The 18187-nt window shown below is 30.5% G+C and overlaps 1 protein-coding gene across 1 annotated transcript in view; it reads right to left on the bottom strand.

Moving 5' to 3' along the window:
- The window catches only part of LOC127699100 (thyroid adenoma-associated protein homolog), a 202207-nt gene that overhangs the window by 14055 nt on the left and 169965 nt on the right, over positions 1-18187 (bottom strand). The window contains exon 35 of the mRNA XM_052202835.1: positions 9646-9811. Coding sequence (XP_052058795.1) covers positions 9646-9811 — 166 coding nt within the window. The remainder of the gene's footprint in view (positions 1-9645; positions 9812-18187) is intronic.

Raw genomic sequence — 18187 nt, 5'->3', positions numbered from 1 at the left:
AATGTGTCAAAGAGACAACAACCAGACCAAAGAGGAGAAAACAGATCATCATCAAGGCTACAAATGGGTCTTTAACACAGCGAAAAAATCACGGACCCAGAGGCGGCCTTTAGCTGGCCCCTTATATATAGAGAAAATGGATGTAACACTAAACTTCGAAACAATAAGTTTGCTAATTGTGCAATATTGTTATAAAAACCCACCTAAATGGACAGGCATTAGGAAGTAGTTCTTGTTAAAACAAATTATCTCAATTCAACCTGTAATGTTTGAATGCTGGAGACATATTTGCCATTACAAAATTTGTCTCAAATTACTCAAGCATTCCAAATTTGATGTTTTAGAATATAATTGGTTTTTGCATAGACCAAAAAGCAACACAAACATGACAGCAGTAATCAGACTTTACCAATTGGGCCAAAAACTGATAGCTAAGAAATACTTTGAATTTAGCAGCAAAGAGATATAATTTCTAATAAACTGCTTCGCCAAGCGCAGCTGGATACAACCTCAGAGGTCCAACCCTGAACAGTTGGGGCAAAAATGGACACAATATTCAAGCTTGATACAGGTCTGAACGTGATACCAATACATGACCGCAAATTTTTTGCGGTCGTATAAAAAATTAAAAATCCTGAATATTTCTCTCAATTTTTTACCATAAACTCATCATAGATACAAAGATTAATATTTTGTATGCAAGACGTGCATTCTGTTTACAGACTCTTTAGTGACACTCGAATCCAAAAAGATAAAAAGGCCAAGTAAAGTACAAAGTTGAAAAGCAATGAGGACCCAAAATTCCAAGAGGTCCATTTTTCAGTAGTCCTGATTTTCCCCTGAAAAAGTGATAGTCAACATTTCGTGACAGTCTACTGTCAACATTTTCTAAGGAAAGGACAAATTTTGATTGTGGAATGGTCTCTTTTGACAATTCAACACTTGAGGGTCTACAGGGGTGAGCTTAAAAGAACTTACATTTCACAGGAAGATCAAGACAGCCTCTATCACTGACCAGAATATGAATATCAAACTGAGAACTGCAGACTATCCACCCTTGATGTATAAATGAGTATCTTACGTTTATAAACAATAATCATACCGCATCAAGATTGAAACAATGACCTTTTCGCTAATTACTTGTTCAAAGATAGTATCATACCTAAACACTTCCACCTAAAAAGTATAAATATTTTGACTGTTACCCCGGACCTTGAACTTTTGAGATACCAGGGCAATGAACATTTGAAAATAACAAACATCTGTACTGATTTACTATCGTTTTGTATCACAAAATCTTGTGTTTTGTCTTTATAACAGTTTATATTCAGTTATACCACATGCAGTTTTGTTTACTCTTGGTTAAATTTCACTTGAGAACCATTCTATATTGCAAATGCCTTTGATGAACAATTTGAACCCGTCTCAAATTTTAAATAAGTACAAATGGATTTTTCATATTATTTATTTTTATAAATGTCTTCGGAGATACTCAATTTTGGGAACTGCAGATGTGTGTATAAAGATTCCTGAAAGAACATGTAAAACCCATCTAAGGTCAATCAAGTAAGGTCAAAATCAAAAAATTTAAAGTTAGTCTATACTCTATACATTTTGATTTTTAACACTGTCAGCTTATAAGTATAACATGTGGGATGAAACAAAGAATTGTATTACACTCCAATCTGTGGGATGAAACAAAGAAGTGTATTACACTCCAATCTGTGGGATGAAACAAAGAATTGTAGTACACTCCAATCTGTGGGATGAAACAAAGAAGTGTATTACACTCCAATCTGTGGGATGAAACAAAGAATTGTATTACACTCCAATCTGTGGGATGAAACAAAGAATTGTATTACACTCCAATCTGTGGGATGAAACAAAGAAGTGTATTACACTCCAATCTGTGGGATGAAACAAAGAATTGTATTACACTCCAATCTGTGGGATGAAACAGAATTGTATTACACTCCAATCTGTGGGATGAAACAAAGAAGTGTATTACACTCCAATCTGTGGGATGAAACAAAGAATTGTATTACACTCCAATCTGTGGGATGAAACAAAGAATTGTATTACACTCCAATCTGTGGGATGAAACAAAGAAGTGTATTACACTCCATTCTTTAAGATGAAGCACTCTTCCTTTGTGTTAGATTTGTCAAGTTTAGTGAAGAAACTTTTGGACCATATTCATTCACTTTTCAGAATGGATCCAGGATTTTGCATCCAGAAAATAGTCAAGGTGTCTGGGGACTGCTTAAGTTCCCAGCAGCTTTTCCCCCTGAAAGTTCAAGACATTTATTTTCTCTCTGTTAATACTTGAAAATCTGCTCTGACAATTTTTGGGGAGCACTATGCTTGTCAAGCATCCCCCACCAATACCAGCCCAGATTTCATTCAAGGTAGTGTAATAAGAATGGGTAAAATGTACTTCTTACAGTAAAAGTCACAAAACAAAAAGTCACAATTAATTTGTTTACATTTTTTTTTAAATATATTAAGAAAATTCTTGATATATTCTTATTACTTTAGGAATTTGGTAATTGATATTGTCAGATGAAGATAGAATTTTTTACAGACAACGTCTATTTTTCTTGGGCAATTAACAATCCACTCAAATGTTAAAAAAAACAAATCCCAAAACTGAATTTGTGACAATTGTCCTGTGACTTTTTGTTTTGTGTCTTTTTGTCCTGACTTAAGTGTTGATGGCAGATTGATCTATGGTAGTTTCTATCAAATTTATTTAAACAACTAATTAACTTGAGTAAAACTTTATTTAAACTTTAATAATTAATAAATGTCAAATACCACATTAAAAAAAAAACATGCCATCTTCTCAGTCTTGGTGTGCAATTCATGCATTTTTGCAAATTTAAAATTTGTAAACAAAAAATATCCCCTAAAGAGCTTTAAGTGTTAAATGTCACTCACGTTTACACATATGTAAAACAAAAAAAACTTCACAGAAACCACAAAAACTGTTTAGATTTGTTGTATGGCTTAATCAGATAATCTCCCGAATTATAATTAGATAATTATGACTACATCTTATCAAGTCTTGAAGCCCAGTGTAAACAAACAACGGATCAAGATGTCTATTTCTCAAGGCGGAGTCATTAATTACTTTCAGGTAGTGCTAACCATGTGCAACGATTAGAGTTCACCTTTACGCTTTATTTTCACTACTAGTTAATTTGAAGTTTTTGGAAAGAAATCTTAGATTTTATCTTTGTAGCATGTTCCAAGCAAAGAAAATAAACAGCCAATCATCCAATGTACTTAGAGAACTCCAGGTGTTCTGGTCATGTGGTAGAGTTTAATAATCAGTTTCTATAATGCATATTTATTCGTTGTTTCAGATTCTGTTCAAATAATATCCATGCATATCTTTCTGTTATGATAATTAACAAAAATTACCAACAAATGTAGACTAAAAAATTACCATTTGTAATATTCCATCAGACGGCAGGGGTTTTACACTGAGGGACATTAAAAATACACTGCAGCATCGTAAAAACAGTTCTAAATAATCGTTCAAATACTTATACAACCATTTCTCAACAGTATGATTATTGCCAATAATCATTAAAAATATGATTTGTATTGTAAAAGTTTTGTTTTATTGGACTAGGGCAATTTGTATCATATGTCTTAAAAATCATAAAAGAGAAATTTAAGCTCAATGCTATTATAATAATTATGGTTTGTTTTGAGTAATTAATTCAAGACTGGGAGAAATTATCATTAGAATTTTTATATAACATATTTGTCTACTGAGAAGAACAGTATCATTGAGTAAGCAAACCGAACAAGGAACAAAAAAGATAAATGCTAAAAAAATAAGTCACAATTAATAAAATAGAATTAGTTTAAAAAACAATTAAAGCAGTGATCCGTCCCCCCCCCCCCCCCCCAAAACCCAAGAAAAAAAAGAAAATTGCTTTTTAAAAAATCTGCATTAAGGGGAAAAACAGCAATATTGATATTGTAATTTCTTTATATGTTTTGTTTTCTTAATTTTCTCTCCTGTTTGAAAATATATACATGTAAAATAAAACAGTAATGAAATAAAATCAGAAACAAACTAATCAATGTTTGGAATGTTTTCTAAATTTTCCCTCTCTTTATATAAGATAGATGCTTGTAAAATGAATCAGTTATAATATTCAAAACATCAGAAACAAAAATCTGTCACAAAAACAAAGTTAAGGAGCTTTTCTTTCTTATGTCCACATGTTCTACGATCATTGTTTACAATTATGTAATGAAGATGAGCATACTTTTGTTTGAAGATTTATGTTTATCTCTTATAATTGATAAAGATTACCCATAAAACAACATAACAATGTTAACTATTATAAATATTTCTGGCAATTATGATTTATCATAGAAGCTTATCACTCACAACACTTTGATAACCATTGTCAGAGAATTCCAGATTATCCCAAGTATTTTGATAAAGCTCTCATTAACCAGGAATCAGTCAGGAGATTAATTACTGGTTCCTTGTTAATGGACATTCCTGAGATTACTGGCTCTGTGTATTACAATCCCACTGTGAGCCAGGGTGTACATTTCAAAGACATAGCACTCAGATTCCAAGGGGTTATGGAAAATGAAAACAAATAAAGTTTGTTAATTATTACACAGTCAGATCAAACACCTAAAAAAATTACAAATATTCCTCTTCTCTCAGAGATCTATTATGAATAGACGGGGTCAAGGTTCAGCCATTATTGATAGCCTATCTTACATGTGTAACTTTTTAATGCCAAATTAATTACTTTTTACCACCTATAAATTTAAAATAATTGCAGCAAGTGATGAAATATTCTTTGAAACATCATCAGTATAAAAACAACCAGAGCTTTTTTTATGTGGTCACAATACAGAGTTATGTGACCTGTATCAGACCTTCTTGTTTTTATGTGTACCCCCTGCACTGCATCAACTTAGCAATCTCACTTTATCTAATCCTTTTAATTGGTATGGCAACATAAATTTCAAATTGTAAGTAAGGCCTTGTCCAAAGTAATCTGTCAAATCATAAATTATTTCTAAAGAATTTTGGGAAAACCAAACTTTGGTCTTTTAGTGCTATCAGAGTACCTAGTGTTTTAATGGGATAAATCATCCGTTGACCATAGACATATTTAACCTTTTGGGTGTTTAGCTGAATTGTGTCCGAATGACCTTCTGACATCACTCAATAATCACTTTTTAATTATGACATCAAATGTTTAAATTGTAATGCAATAGGCCCAAGACCACAATTAATGATCCCGCTTTTCGTTGTCCACGAATATAGTTCCTTTTAATTAGAGTGTATTTTTTCTTATTTTTTTTCTTTCCCTTCCTCACTCATTTCTTAGTTTTTTTTGGGTGGAAATAAAAGAAGAGAGGTGAAATAAACTTTTGGATGTTGTATTTTAACTGATTTTGATATGGAAAGAGTGATTAGGCCAGGTGCAAAAAGGTGATATTTACAGTTTTCGGAACATCTCTTGACTTGTCCATAGGGGTATGGATGTGTATTGGCTAAATTTGTCAGAGTCATTGGTTCAATCTTTCTGAATTTTGGATATATTTTTAGACTAGTACTATACATTACACACACAAAAGATTTGACAAAAATGCAAGGTGCAATTTTTTTAATGAAACAAAACGTTATAAAGAACTAATAGGGGAATTTAATTGTGGTCTGTGGCCTAAGAGGTGAATTCAGGAAATATTGAATTTGTACTTTGACAACTTCCCTGAATGACCTATTGGTATTAATTTGTCAAACTACATGAGAATAAATGATTTCCACTTTTATTTGATAGAAATTTTGTAAAAAAGTGACATTTCAGCCTACATGCCCAAAATTGAACTTTTTCAGTTGTTTCAATATTTTTACAAAAGTAGCATGCTTACTTTCTCTCTGACAGATTCTTCTGGTTTTCTATTTGTGTTTGTGGTATCTAATGTAAATGTTTAACTCATTTTTGAACACTGAACACAAAAAAAAGTAGATAAAATCAGAATAAGAGTGCAAAATGTGCTGCTTTAATGGTCTTAGTCTAACGGTCAGTATGAAGCAAGTGAAAAATGAGGTTCTATGCACATACAAGTTGAATTCCTTTTAGCAGATTTCACTGAATCTGTATCAAAAGCACTTATTACTGGTTGTTTGACCTTGTCTGTTTCACAGACTACCTTTATTTTCTTTTGTTTGATAGCTAGTGGTTAAAATATTGGCCTTTTGAGGCTGAAATTTCATGCCGGTTTTAAAAAGTGAAGTAAATAACCTTGCATCAAATCATACTATCTACATATATAGTTGAAAGTGACAGTCATGTTACATCCAGGCTCCATGTTTTATCATATCTAAACAAAGATTTGAGCAAAAAGAAGCATATCTCTATCTACCATATCATTTATATGCTTTTTAATATGCAAATGTGGGGAACGACCTAAATTGACAACCTGTTTTTTTAAGCTTGACATTGCTGAAGACCATTTTATTCACATGTGTTATGCTATTTGAAACTTATATTTCCATTAAAAGTACATTTATAACATGTAAAAGGTTTTTTTATAACTTAACAACTTCAGAAAATTGTGGTAAGTGAAAAATATCACATTTCATATAAGGCCTCACTTCATTTGAAAACCTCTATTTTTTGGCACAGGCTCATATAAAATTTACTTCTGGTCATTTTTTATAAGTCTGAAACATGAAGTATGCTATCTGTTGCTTTTAATAGGTGATAACTTATACATAGAAACATTAAAAAATGTAAGTTTTGGTATATTTTGGTTTTTAGAAGCCCAAATTTGATAGTTGAAATTGTTCTAATTCAACGCCACAATTCAGCACCCAAAGTTCAGATATAAAAAATGCCACATTTTTTATAATTGGTATCATATTGCTTTGAAACTTTGTAAACTGTTTTATAATACACTAAGCTTAAATCATGCCAAGTTTTATTAGAATTGGTCAAGTTTTAGACCCCTAATAGGCCCAAGACCACAATTAATGATCCCGCTTTTCGTTGTCCACGAATATAGTTCCTTTTAATTAGAGTGTATTTTTTCTTATTTTTTTTCTTTCCCTTCCTCACTCATTTCTTAGTTTTTTTTGGGTGGAAATAAAAGAAGAGAGGTGAAATAAACTTTTGGATGTTGTATTTTAACTGATTTTGATATGGAAAGAGTGATTAGGCCAGGTGCAAAAAGGTGATATTTACAGTTTTCGGAACATCTCTTGACTTGTCCATAGGGGTATGGATGTGTATTGGCTAAATTTGTCAGAGTCATTGGTTCAATCTTTCTGAATTTTGGATATATTTTTAGACTAGTACTATACATTACACACACAAAAGATTTGACAAAAATGCAAGGTGCAATTTTTTTAATGAAACAAAACGTTATAAAGAACTAATAGGGGAATTTAATTGTGGTCTGTGGCCAATATTTTGTGGGAACTTGTGTGGTTTAAGTAATGGCAGACAAATTTGCATACAACCTTATTAAAATACATCTAGTGAAAGATTCTAAAAGTACTCAAAACAGTCTTTTGCAGTACATTTTATTTCAGCTTGTAGAAGTAAGACACAGTATCTCAAGTTTAGAAACACTGTTGATTCTGTGACTTTTGAAAATTAAGGGGTTGGCACCTAAAGTTAGAAAGAGAGGTTTCAATTTTATATCAATTTTCTAAGATACATTTTGAATTTATTTTTTTTAATATGAGTTGTTCCTTTTCTCAGATCCCTATCTTGATAGTAAATTATTATGAGAACCTTGCAATTTTGGCATAAAAAGTATAAAAGAAATTCTACACCTTTTTGTTCCAGAGCTAAAAAAGAAAATACAAATAATTAAAAAAAAATGTTATGTTTTATCTCTTATTTATTTCAACTTTTAAAACAATACCATCCCATTTTTTTTTATATCAGCTGATAACTGATTGAACTTAACTGAAATTATTGGTCCAATGCCTCAAACGGGCCCTTTTTATACCTCTTTCTTCCAAAGAAAGAAAGAGTATCAACCCAATTATAAAGAATTTTGAATTTGTAACCTTTAACACAAGATAAAAGTTCTTTCCCATTGCACAGAATTAAAAGTCAAATGGTCTTCTGCTTCAAGATCTAAATTAGCAATTTAAATTTTTTTTTTATGTTTTAGGGGCTTAGAACTATTGGGTTCAAGTAAACAAGGATGATTATATGTCATTTAGCAAGTGTGGTTTATTATATTTCAATTAATAATCATTTAGCAATCATAAAAAATCAAAAATAAAGATATATAAAATTTCACCAAAATTGGAGAAAAAAATGAGTTCCAAAAATATAGTTTGAAGATTTACAAAGAGATTTAAAATATATTGACTTTTGTCTACATATATATTTCTTTCCTATAAATAATCATCATTTTATCAAATACATATGTCTAAATCCCTATTTATTTCATTTTCCCAAAGATCTAATAAATATTTAATTGATAACATTTATTTCATTATTTTTATCATATCAAGATATGGTTTTATCTGATAATGATCTCTATATCTGATAATCAGTTATCCCCCCCTGTTAAGCATAAATATTTATTGGTAGGTAAAAATTAAAAATATTCATAACAAAGTATTTTCCCATCGGCAGGGATGTTAAATTTCAGTTTACTAATTAATTAGCCATCGCTATAGATAAAAGCTATATGTTTTGTTGCCATGAAAACACTGTGTTGATAACTCACTCTCGCCTTATGACTCAACATGAATCATTAAGAAATACAAGATCTGTGAGAATATTTACCAATTCCACAACAATAAAAACATAAGTATTTAATAAATCAGAGAGTTGTCAGAGATTCTGACATGGGCTTCACCATGGGTAATATTAACCATTTTCATTTTTGACAAGAATTACTCTTCAATCTGGTTGTAGTCTCGGACAATCAGACATGCCAAAAAATATAAATACCTTCATCCAAATATTATCTGTCAATTTGTGACCATGAATAATGATCTTTTACCTTAGAGTAAATAAACAAATTAATAATTCTACTGTGCCTAGCGGTAGCCAGATATAATCTCAGCATGTTACTGGTACTGTTGTGTTTTCTTTAATCCATTTATCAAATAAAATTAGCCTGCTTTTGCTTTTTTTTTCGTTTACTGTTATATAGTTTTCTATTCACATTTTCCCATTTTTCTTCACATTTGTGTTTTTCTATCTTTTCCCTAGGCTATGGGTTACTATCAGTCATCTCTGTATTTTCATCATTTCTAAAATCTTTTGTCTAAATAAATTAATGGTTAAATATTTTGAAATTCTTGTTTTTTTCTAATAAATATTTTAAACATTCATATTTTCCCTGTACATTTAGTTGAACAAATCCTTAGTGAACAAACTGAAACATCATCTTCATGGTAATTTGCTTCTGTTTAGCTATGAGTATTGTGTCTGTCTGTCTGTGCTAACCCAAGAGTGTAAAATATATTCATAACATAGTGCTGTAAAAATGTTGTGCTATGAGTATCATGTCTGCCTGTCTGTACGTACCAAAGAGTGTAAAATGTATTCATAACATAACATAGTGCTTTAAAATGTTGTGCTATGAGTTACATGTCTGTCTGCCTGTACTCACCCCAGTATAGACTTGAATCCCTGAGTAGTAGATCCGTGTTATTGTTCAGGACTTTTATTACAGCTACTTGTAACAGATAATGTTGCTCAGTCCCTTTATAGTAATGTAACATGTCTTTCCAACGAAGCAGTAGAGTTGATACTTCTTTATCATTTGTTGTTTTCCCCTGAAAAAATAAAAACTAAATTAAACCAACTACTTTAGAATAATGGTACATCTTATTCTATGGCAGACAAAAGTCAATGTTTTGTCATTATCATAAAGTTTAAAAAGTTTAGCCCTTTTTGTTTTGGTCCTGTTTCAAGATTGAAAATAGATTTTTTTTTGTATTTAAAAGACAAAAAATCTAAGCATTTGCAGAAGATACTCTAAGAATATATTTCATTACCTCACAACATAATTTTGAATAAAAAACAACGTCAGGGCTTCAAGCAGTTTTCTGAGTTCATAAATGTGGCTTTTTCCCTGTGTTCTATACAACATATATGCTTACAGCATTTATTTCTTTTTCATTGGTGACATATTAGCTGCATTGTCTTTTAATAGATTACAAAAAAGGTGGAAAATAATTATCTTTTTTACCCTTCAACAACAAAGAGTACTAAGGCATTTTGGTCACAAGCTGAGGACTTGTAATTTATAAATTCTACAACAAATTTTTGTTTTCTTTTTAGCTTAATTATTATAACATAAATACTAATAATTATAAGGAGATGTGGTATGATTGCCAATAAGACAACCATCCACCCAAGTTCAAATGAAGTAGATGTAAGCAATTATAGGTAAATGTACAGCCTTCAACAATGAGATAAACCCATACTGTATTCATATCAAGATTCTGTTAGTCATACATCTTCATGATTCAAATAACAATAATTCATTCAATTTGATAGATAAATTTCAAATAAGAATTTTAGCTTGTTTCAAAATTTCAATAGGGAACATATATTACATTATTGTAGTAAAAAAACTGTTAATTTACTACAAGAATTTGATCATCAATATTCTGTGCTTCACATGGATGTGTAAAATTTACATCACATGTATATGATTTCCTTTTCATGGCATTCACCAGTATCTGAGACAAGTTAAATAAATTTATAAAAAGCATGTCATAAAATGATAAATGAGAATGTCTTTTTAATTTCCTTCCATTTGTTTAGGATAAATCATATGTAAATGAGAGTTTACAAAATATAAATTTATTTCCCTTTTTTCCCCCTGATATGTATAAAAATAAATTTAAATATGTATACTTTATCATCTTTGCATTGAATTTCATTATTCAAATGAAAACCAGAGTATGATTGAAAACATAAAGATCAATTTGCACATTTGGGTTCAAAAGTTTATTCGAAATCAATTTAATATATTTTTTGTTATTCCAATGTCACACTGTTTATAATTGGCCATAAACTTAATAAAATCATAAATCAAACATTTTTGATATTTTTTTTACCTGTAACCAGGTGTTAACGAGTTTGGGAAGATGTTGGAGTAGAATGACAGGTGGGGGAGTTTGAATGGAGTACATTTAACAATAATTATGTCACTTATTGAGAATTTTAGTAGGTTTCCACAGGAGGGGGAAATCAGAGAGATGGGCGGAACTGCAATAGGTGTGATAAATTTGACATTTATTATATAACTAAGATATAAGTGTCTTGTCTATTGATAATTAAGGGTAATTAATATCCAATTAACTGCATGAAATGTAAATCAGAGGCAAAACCAATTGTAAGGGAGATCACTCTAAATAAAACGTTAAAAGAATTCTGCAGGTAGTAAAAATAAATACTGGCCAAATCAAAAATTTTATTGACTGTTTAATAGTAAGGGATAAACATATTTACATCTTAAAACAATATATTATTTTTCAAAAGTGCCCAAAATTACAATTATATAATAAAAATGGTGATTCAAAAACAAGAAGAACTTATATAAATCTGTCTCCCTTAACAAGATGACAACATTGGGAAAGCAGTGTAAAGAAACACGCTATAATATACTGGTAATATACAATTTACATTCCATGCTTTTTCTGTGGTTTGCCAGTTATTCAGAAGTCAGTTTGATCGAAAGATGCGATCAAATCATTTCTAATTGTGGTCGTAGCTGTGAATATGACATCCACAAGATATAGTTCAATTACAAAGTTTCAAAATATAAGTTGACATAAAAATCATAAGATTTATAAACCAAATCTACATTTCCAAAATAAAATTTTGTACATTTTTGAAAAACATTTTTGTTTTCCTCATCACTGAGGAGTTTCAACTACATGAAACTAATGTTTGTATAATAACATTTCTTGGTAGTGTGGAAATGGTTTGTGCCCTGATGAGACTATAATAATGACATTCTAGCAGGTAGTGTTTGCTGCTCTCAATTTGTCCATATATACAGAGGCCAGAATGAACAATAATTTTCTGGAAAAGGTGTTCATTTAAGCCACTGCAGTTCAACCAGAGTCTGGCATGAAGTATTTGGCCTTTTCTACAACCAGTATTATAATATGAAGGGATTTTTTTAATATCACAAAGCCTATCAGAAGATGCAAGATGTAATCCATCAATAAAATGCTCCGCTGGGGCACAGCTTGATACAACCTCAGAGGTCGAACCCTGAACAGTTGGGGCAAGTATGGACACAACATTCAAGCTTGATACAGCACTGAATTTGGATTGTAATTAAATATTTGACACAGCATAGGTTTCTCACACAGAATGAAAGTGGTCTAAGAACTTAAAAAATTTTAATTTACCTATTCAAACCATATCATTATTATTTGCTTTTATATATAATCAGAAATAACCAATTTAAAATGGAAAATTTTAAAGAAAAAAAAAGGAAAAAAAAATCCCCCCCCCAATTTTTTGAACCCTCTTATGATTCATCACCCCAAAACTCAATCCAAGCTTTCCCTTTGTGGTATGGTACCTTGCAGTACAATTTCAGAGAGATCCATACACTTGAACACAAGTAATTGTCTGGAAACTAGAAACATGCTTGTTTTTTGGCCCCTTTTTGGCCCCAAATTCCTAAACATTTAGGGCAATTACCCCCATACTCAAACCCAGCTTTCCCTTTGTGATATGGAACCTTGCAGTACAATTTCATAAAGATCCATACACTTACACACAAGTTATTGTCCTGAAACTAGAAAAATGCTTGTTTTTTTGCCCTTTTATGGCCCCTAATTACTTAAATTTTGAGGGAATTACCCCCAAAATCAATCCCAGCCTTCCCTTTGTGGTATGGTACCTTGCAGTACAATTTCAGAGAGATACATACATTTGAACACGAGTTATTGTCTGGAAACTAGAAAAATGCTTATTTTTGGCATCTTTTTGGCCCCTTACTCCTAAACTTTTTGGGCAATTAGCCCCAAACTCAATTCCAGCTTTCCCTTTGTGATATGGAACCTTGTAGTACAATTTCATAAAGATCCATACACTTACACACAAGTTATTGTCATGAAACTAGAAAAATGCTTGTTTTTTGCCCCTTTTTGGCCCCTAATTCCTAAAATTTGGAGGCAATTACCCCAAAAATCAATCCCAGCATTCCCCTTGTGATATGGAACCTTGTGATACAATGTCAGAGAGATCCATACACTTACACACAAGTGATTGTCATGAAACTAGAAAAATGCTAGTTTTTTGCCCCTTTTTGGCCCCTAAATTCTAAAATTTGGAGGCAATTACCCCCAAAATCAATCCCAGCATTCCCTTTAAAATATGGAACCTTGTGGTACAATGTCAGAGAGATCCATACACTTACACACAAGTTATGTTTGGAAGTTACAAAAATGCTTATTTTTGGCCCCTTTTGGCCCCTAATTCCTTAACTGTTGGTACAATAACCCCCAAAATCAATCCCCACCTTCCTTTTGTGGTATTGAACCTTTTGGTAAAATTTCATTGAGATCCATTCACTTAAACTAAAGTTAGAGTGCGAAAACTAATGTGTCCTCGGACAAAGACGACGACGACGCCAACGTCATACCAATATACGACCACAAGTCGTATAAAAATCATACTAAAATTATTAAAAGGATGAATAGTATAAGTAATTATAAATCCTTGGTCGCAACAGTGACATATACATTTAATTACTTTACTTTATTGAAAAAGCACTTTACGCCCACATGGACCAATAATACAACTGTATTATATGTCTCTGGTTGCAATAAAATAAATTATAACTTGTACATAAAAAACAATCAGAATTTCAAATGAAAACTAAACAAATTAATGCATTTGAACTTTCGGGTGTTGAATCACTTTGAATTATATCAATTTTCATTGAATTTGACATTACTAAAATTAAAAATCCATAACCAAGAACCATATGTGTATTTTTTATGTGCCAAACATACTTTTTATTTAATAAGATATTGTTTACAGTAATTTAGAGTGTTGTCAAGTATGAAAAATCATTTCACATATGACCTCCCCAGTCATGCACTTAAAAGCTTAAAAGTATAATTTAGGGTCTTGATTGCACGAGTTCCCATGATCATATTAAAAAATGCACTTTCCCAAAAACCACAAAGATTAATAATTAAATTGTGATATGGTTACTTTTTGACAGTCATTACAAACTTCTTAAAGATCCCAATAAAATCAGAATCTTATGAATGTTTTTAATTTAAAGAAGAAATGGATTTTACATGGTGAACCATCATCATTACATATTAATTACTACATGGAGACAGTTATCCCAAACACCTGTCAACCCCTGCCGATTTTCTGTACAATCTTACAGGTTAACATCTGGACTTGGTTATTTTTGTGTTTTTTAACAGGTAATCAGCTGATGGAAGCCAGAAAATATTTTTTCATGTCAATAAAAATGTGAAGTGTTTCAATATTCACTTAATCATCTGTCATTTCTGTATAGAACCATGAAAGAGAAAAGGTTTCATGCCTTTTATACTTTGATTTAGTAGTTTACTTTGAATGTTGCCATTGATCTGATTGTATATATTCATTGGTAAACATTCTATTTGTCTTGATTCCCATTTAAAATGTTCAATAGTTTAGTGATTAGTAATTTAAGATGATGATGATGATGATGAGTTATTGTTTTAATGTCCAGTGGCAAATATTACATTCATATGTTGTTGAGATATGAATATGCAACCTGCTTTGTATTAAACTGAAATGCAGAGCTGGATTTTTAACATGCTGGTCAAGGTAACCATTTGCAGAAAGACAATTTTTTGTCAACCTATTTTGATCTGTTTTTACTCCTGTAAACAGACAGAAAGTCACAAATTTGATAGGACAAAAAGTCACAGGACAAAAAGTCACAAATTATTTTTTGACAATAAGAGAAAGATCTTGAAATATTTTCTTTTTATTACATATATTCATTTTACAGTTTAGGAAATTGTTCTTTAGTCTTGATAAATGAAAATTTATTAAATTTTAATCATGCAAAGATCTATTTCTTGGCACCATGAAGCCGTTTAAGTACTAAGCCACTTTGACATTTTGTTTTCTCAACAATTATTGATATCTATTAAATAAATTTTAATTACAAAGTTTCTTTATATACAATAGTTCAAGAGAAATACCAAAACTTTTTTTTTAAATAAGTATTTTCTTATTCAAAGAAAAATAATCTCAAAACTGAAGTGTGACTCTTTGTATGTGACTTTTTGTCCTGTGACTTACTGTCCTAAATTCTTTTACTCATACTCCTAAATTCCAATATTTAATAGAAGATAAGCATCAAATACAGTGGGAAAAGTACTAACGTTAATAAAATTTGAAAAACACTGGCCGGTTAAAAATTTACCTATTCTTAAAATTAATTACTTATTTACTTATAACAATACCACTATTTAAAAGTATAAAATTATAATAGAAAATCTACTAATTGAATTCTCTGGTTAAAACTTTTTTAGGGATAAATATATCCACCTGGGAAACCCCCCCCCCCCCCCCCCCCCCCCCCCCCCCCCCCCCCCCGATTAAAAATAAACCAATAATTATTTCTGTTTGTTTTCTGTTGATACAGATGAGAGACCCAGTGTCAACCTGTCAATATTAAACAGATATTTCCCTGTCAATATTAAACAGATATTATCCTCCCTGTCAATCAGTTAATTGTGAAATCAAGTGAATAACCAGACATATCACCTGTTTATAAAATAAATATTAATAATATGATAATGATATATCAATATTACAAGATTTTATGATAAGTCAACAGCACCCATCACCTAATCACTGTCAGAAATATTGACACTACAAATTTAAGGGGGACCTCCTCCTAACTTGGAATGTTATAGGTAATGAGGCAATACTGCAGGTGAAGCATGTCAGAGAGAATACATTTTACCCTTTCCCTAGCTAGAAAGTATTGTCAATAATTTTTTAATAACTAAAAAAAAATGTAAGTTCAAATTAATTACACTCATTAAAGGGAAAATTCATGATTTTTTATTTATAGTTTAAATATGTTCATTATAACATAAAATACATATTCACAAAGTTTTATCATTTAAAGAGGCACTAGCTGTCAAATTCATGTTCACCAATTTGACTCAAATTCTCATATTTGATTTCAAACAATGTAAAACATTTATCCAAACTATTAAAAGTCTAAAATAAACAGTTAACAGGACATGGGCATGATACTGTGGATTCATTTATTTTTGTGGGTACCAATTTTCGTGGATTAAGGAAAACTTGCATGTCTGTGGATATTTAATTTCGTGGTTTTGCCGAAGTCTGCGTACTATCCTATAGAAAACATGTCATTCGTTGAACATTTAATTTCGTGGTTCACCTGTACCCACGAAATCCACGAAAATTGGTATCCAACGAATAATAATGAATCCACAGTAACAGGTAGCTTTGTTTTGTGTGTATTTTAGTTTAGACGCCATCTAATTAACTATCGAGTTGACCTCCAAAGTCATCCGATGACCATATAAGCGAGGTAAACATAAATAAAGATATAAATAGATTAAGCGAACTCATGCTATTGGATTTTTCTAGGTCTGTTTAATTTCATATTATAGATTAAATATATATGTTTATCATCGTTTTTACCTGTATAAGAATGATTTTTTGTGGATCGGATCAGTCAATCAAATGATTTATCTTTGTTTCACTTTCAATGTTGACATTCTTTTCCTTTAAATAACTTTACACATACAATTCACATGTTATCCATCTCTAGCTAAGGGGTTAAATTGAAGTTCACATGAATACATATTCAATGAGGTCGAATTATTCACTTGCAAGTGAATAATTCATTATCAATGTTTCTTAGCTTATTTTGACAAAATTCAACCATACTGGCGGCTAAAAGCGAATAACTATTTCACTTTTTCACTTTCATTAATGATTGAACAAAAAAAAAAATCATATATTAGATTTTTTATATATCTCGTAGCTAGTGCCCCTTTAATGTGCAGTAATAAAGAAGAAAATCAATAATCAATAAATTATTTATTTACTACTTCTTGTAGAAGTGACTTAACTCCTGGTATTGCATGCTGGGATTTAAAGTACAATCATTTAAAGTCTTGGTCTTTAATCATATTTTAACGTAATCATAAGTGCGCCGATGACTAATTTTGATAGCTAATTACCATCCAATAGTAAGAAAATAAAACGAACAGACATGCAACTTTTTACATTCATGAGATAAAATTTTCTATGTTTACCGTATATAATTCAGCAACAATATAACACATAAACACAAAAAATTAAGGAGAACACCATCACCAATACAAAAAAAGATAAAATAACGCCAAAAAAAAGGGAAAAAGTGCCCCTGCCTACATTTCAATGATGTTTGAAAAAAGAAACATGAAGATTTCACTTGCTGGTTAGTCTTTGGATTTGGAAATATAATTCATTTTATGGTCTGAGATATAAAGTCAACTTTTAAAATGTTTTAGGGATCTCTTTATAATATAATTTGCCTTGTTTTCCATTTCAAAAATTTTCCATGGACAACATTTTGTTTTGTTAATAATTTTGAAAATTTATTAAATCGCAATAAAGATGTTACATTGAAACACCATACCCCTATATTCTAACATTAAAATATGTTGAAATATATATCTGAAACACTATCCAGTGGATATGAACTACCATACAATTTAAAATAATTTCCTTGTGATTTTTCCATACATTAGAGTCATATGATACATATATGTATATATATTTCTTCCTACATCTTAATAAAAATCTATTCAAAATTAAATATATATTCAAAAATTTTACATTGTATACCAAATTTACAATCTTTTATATTATTGTGACTTTTTTCCTAGATTTGTGACAACTGGGCTTAGGAGGGGTGAAAATTTGGGTATTTCTTAGTCAGTTTTCCACCTCATATTCATGTCTCATTAACATTGTCCATCTCAATGTATAGGTTTTAAATTTTGTTGTTTTAGGAAAAATGTAAATAAATAAACAAACACAAATTATTCCAATAAATTACTAACTAAATTCTTAAAATAAATAAATTATTGAAAATATATTAAATAAAGCTTATTAGGTTATCA

The sequence above is a fragment of the Mytilus californianus genome, unplaced genomic scaffold, assembly GCF_021869535.1.
Source record: "Mytilus californianus isolate M0D057914Y unplaced genomic scaffold, xbMytCali1.0.p SCAF_4, whole genome shotgun sequence".
Lineage (NCBI taxonomy): Eukaryota > Metazoa > Mollusca > Bivalvia > Mytilida > Mytilidae > Mytilus > Mytilus californianus.
This window is presented reverse-complemented; position numbering and strand designations above follow the sequence as displayed.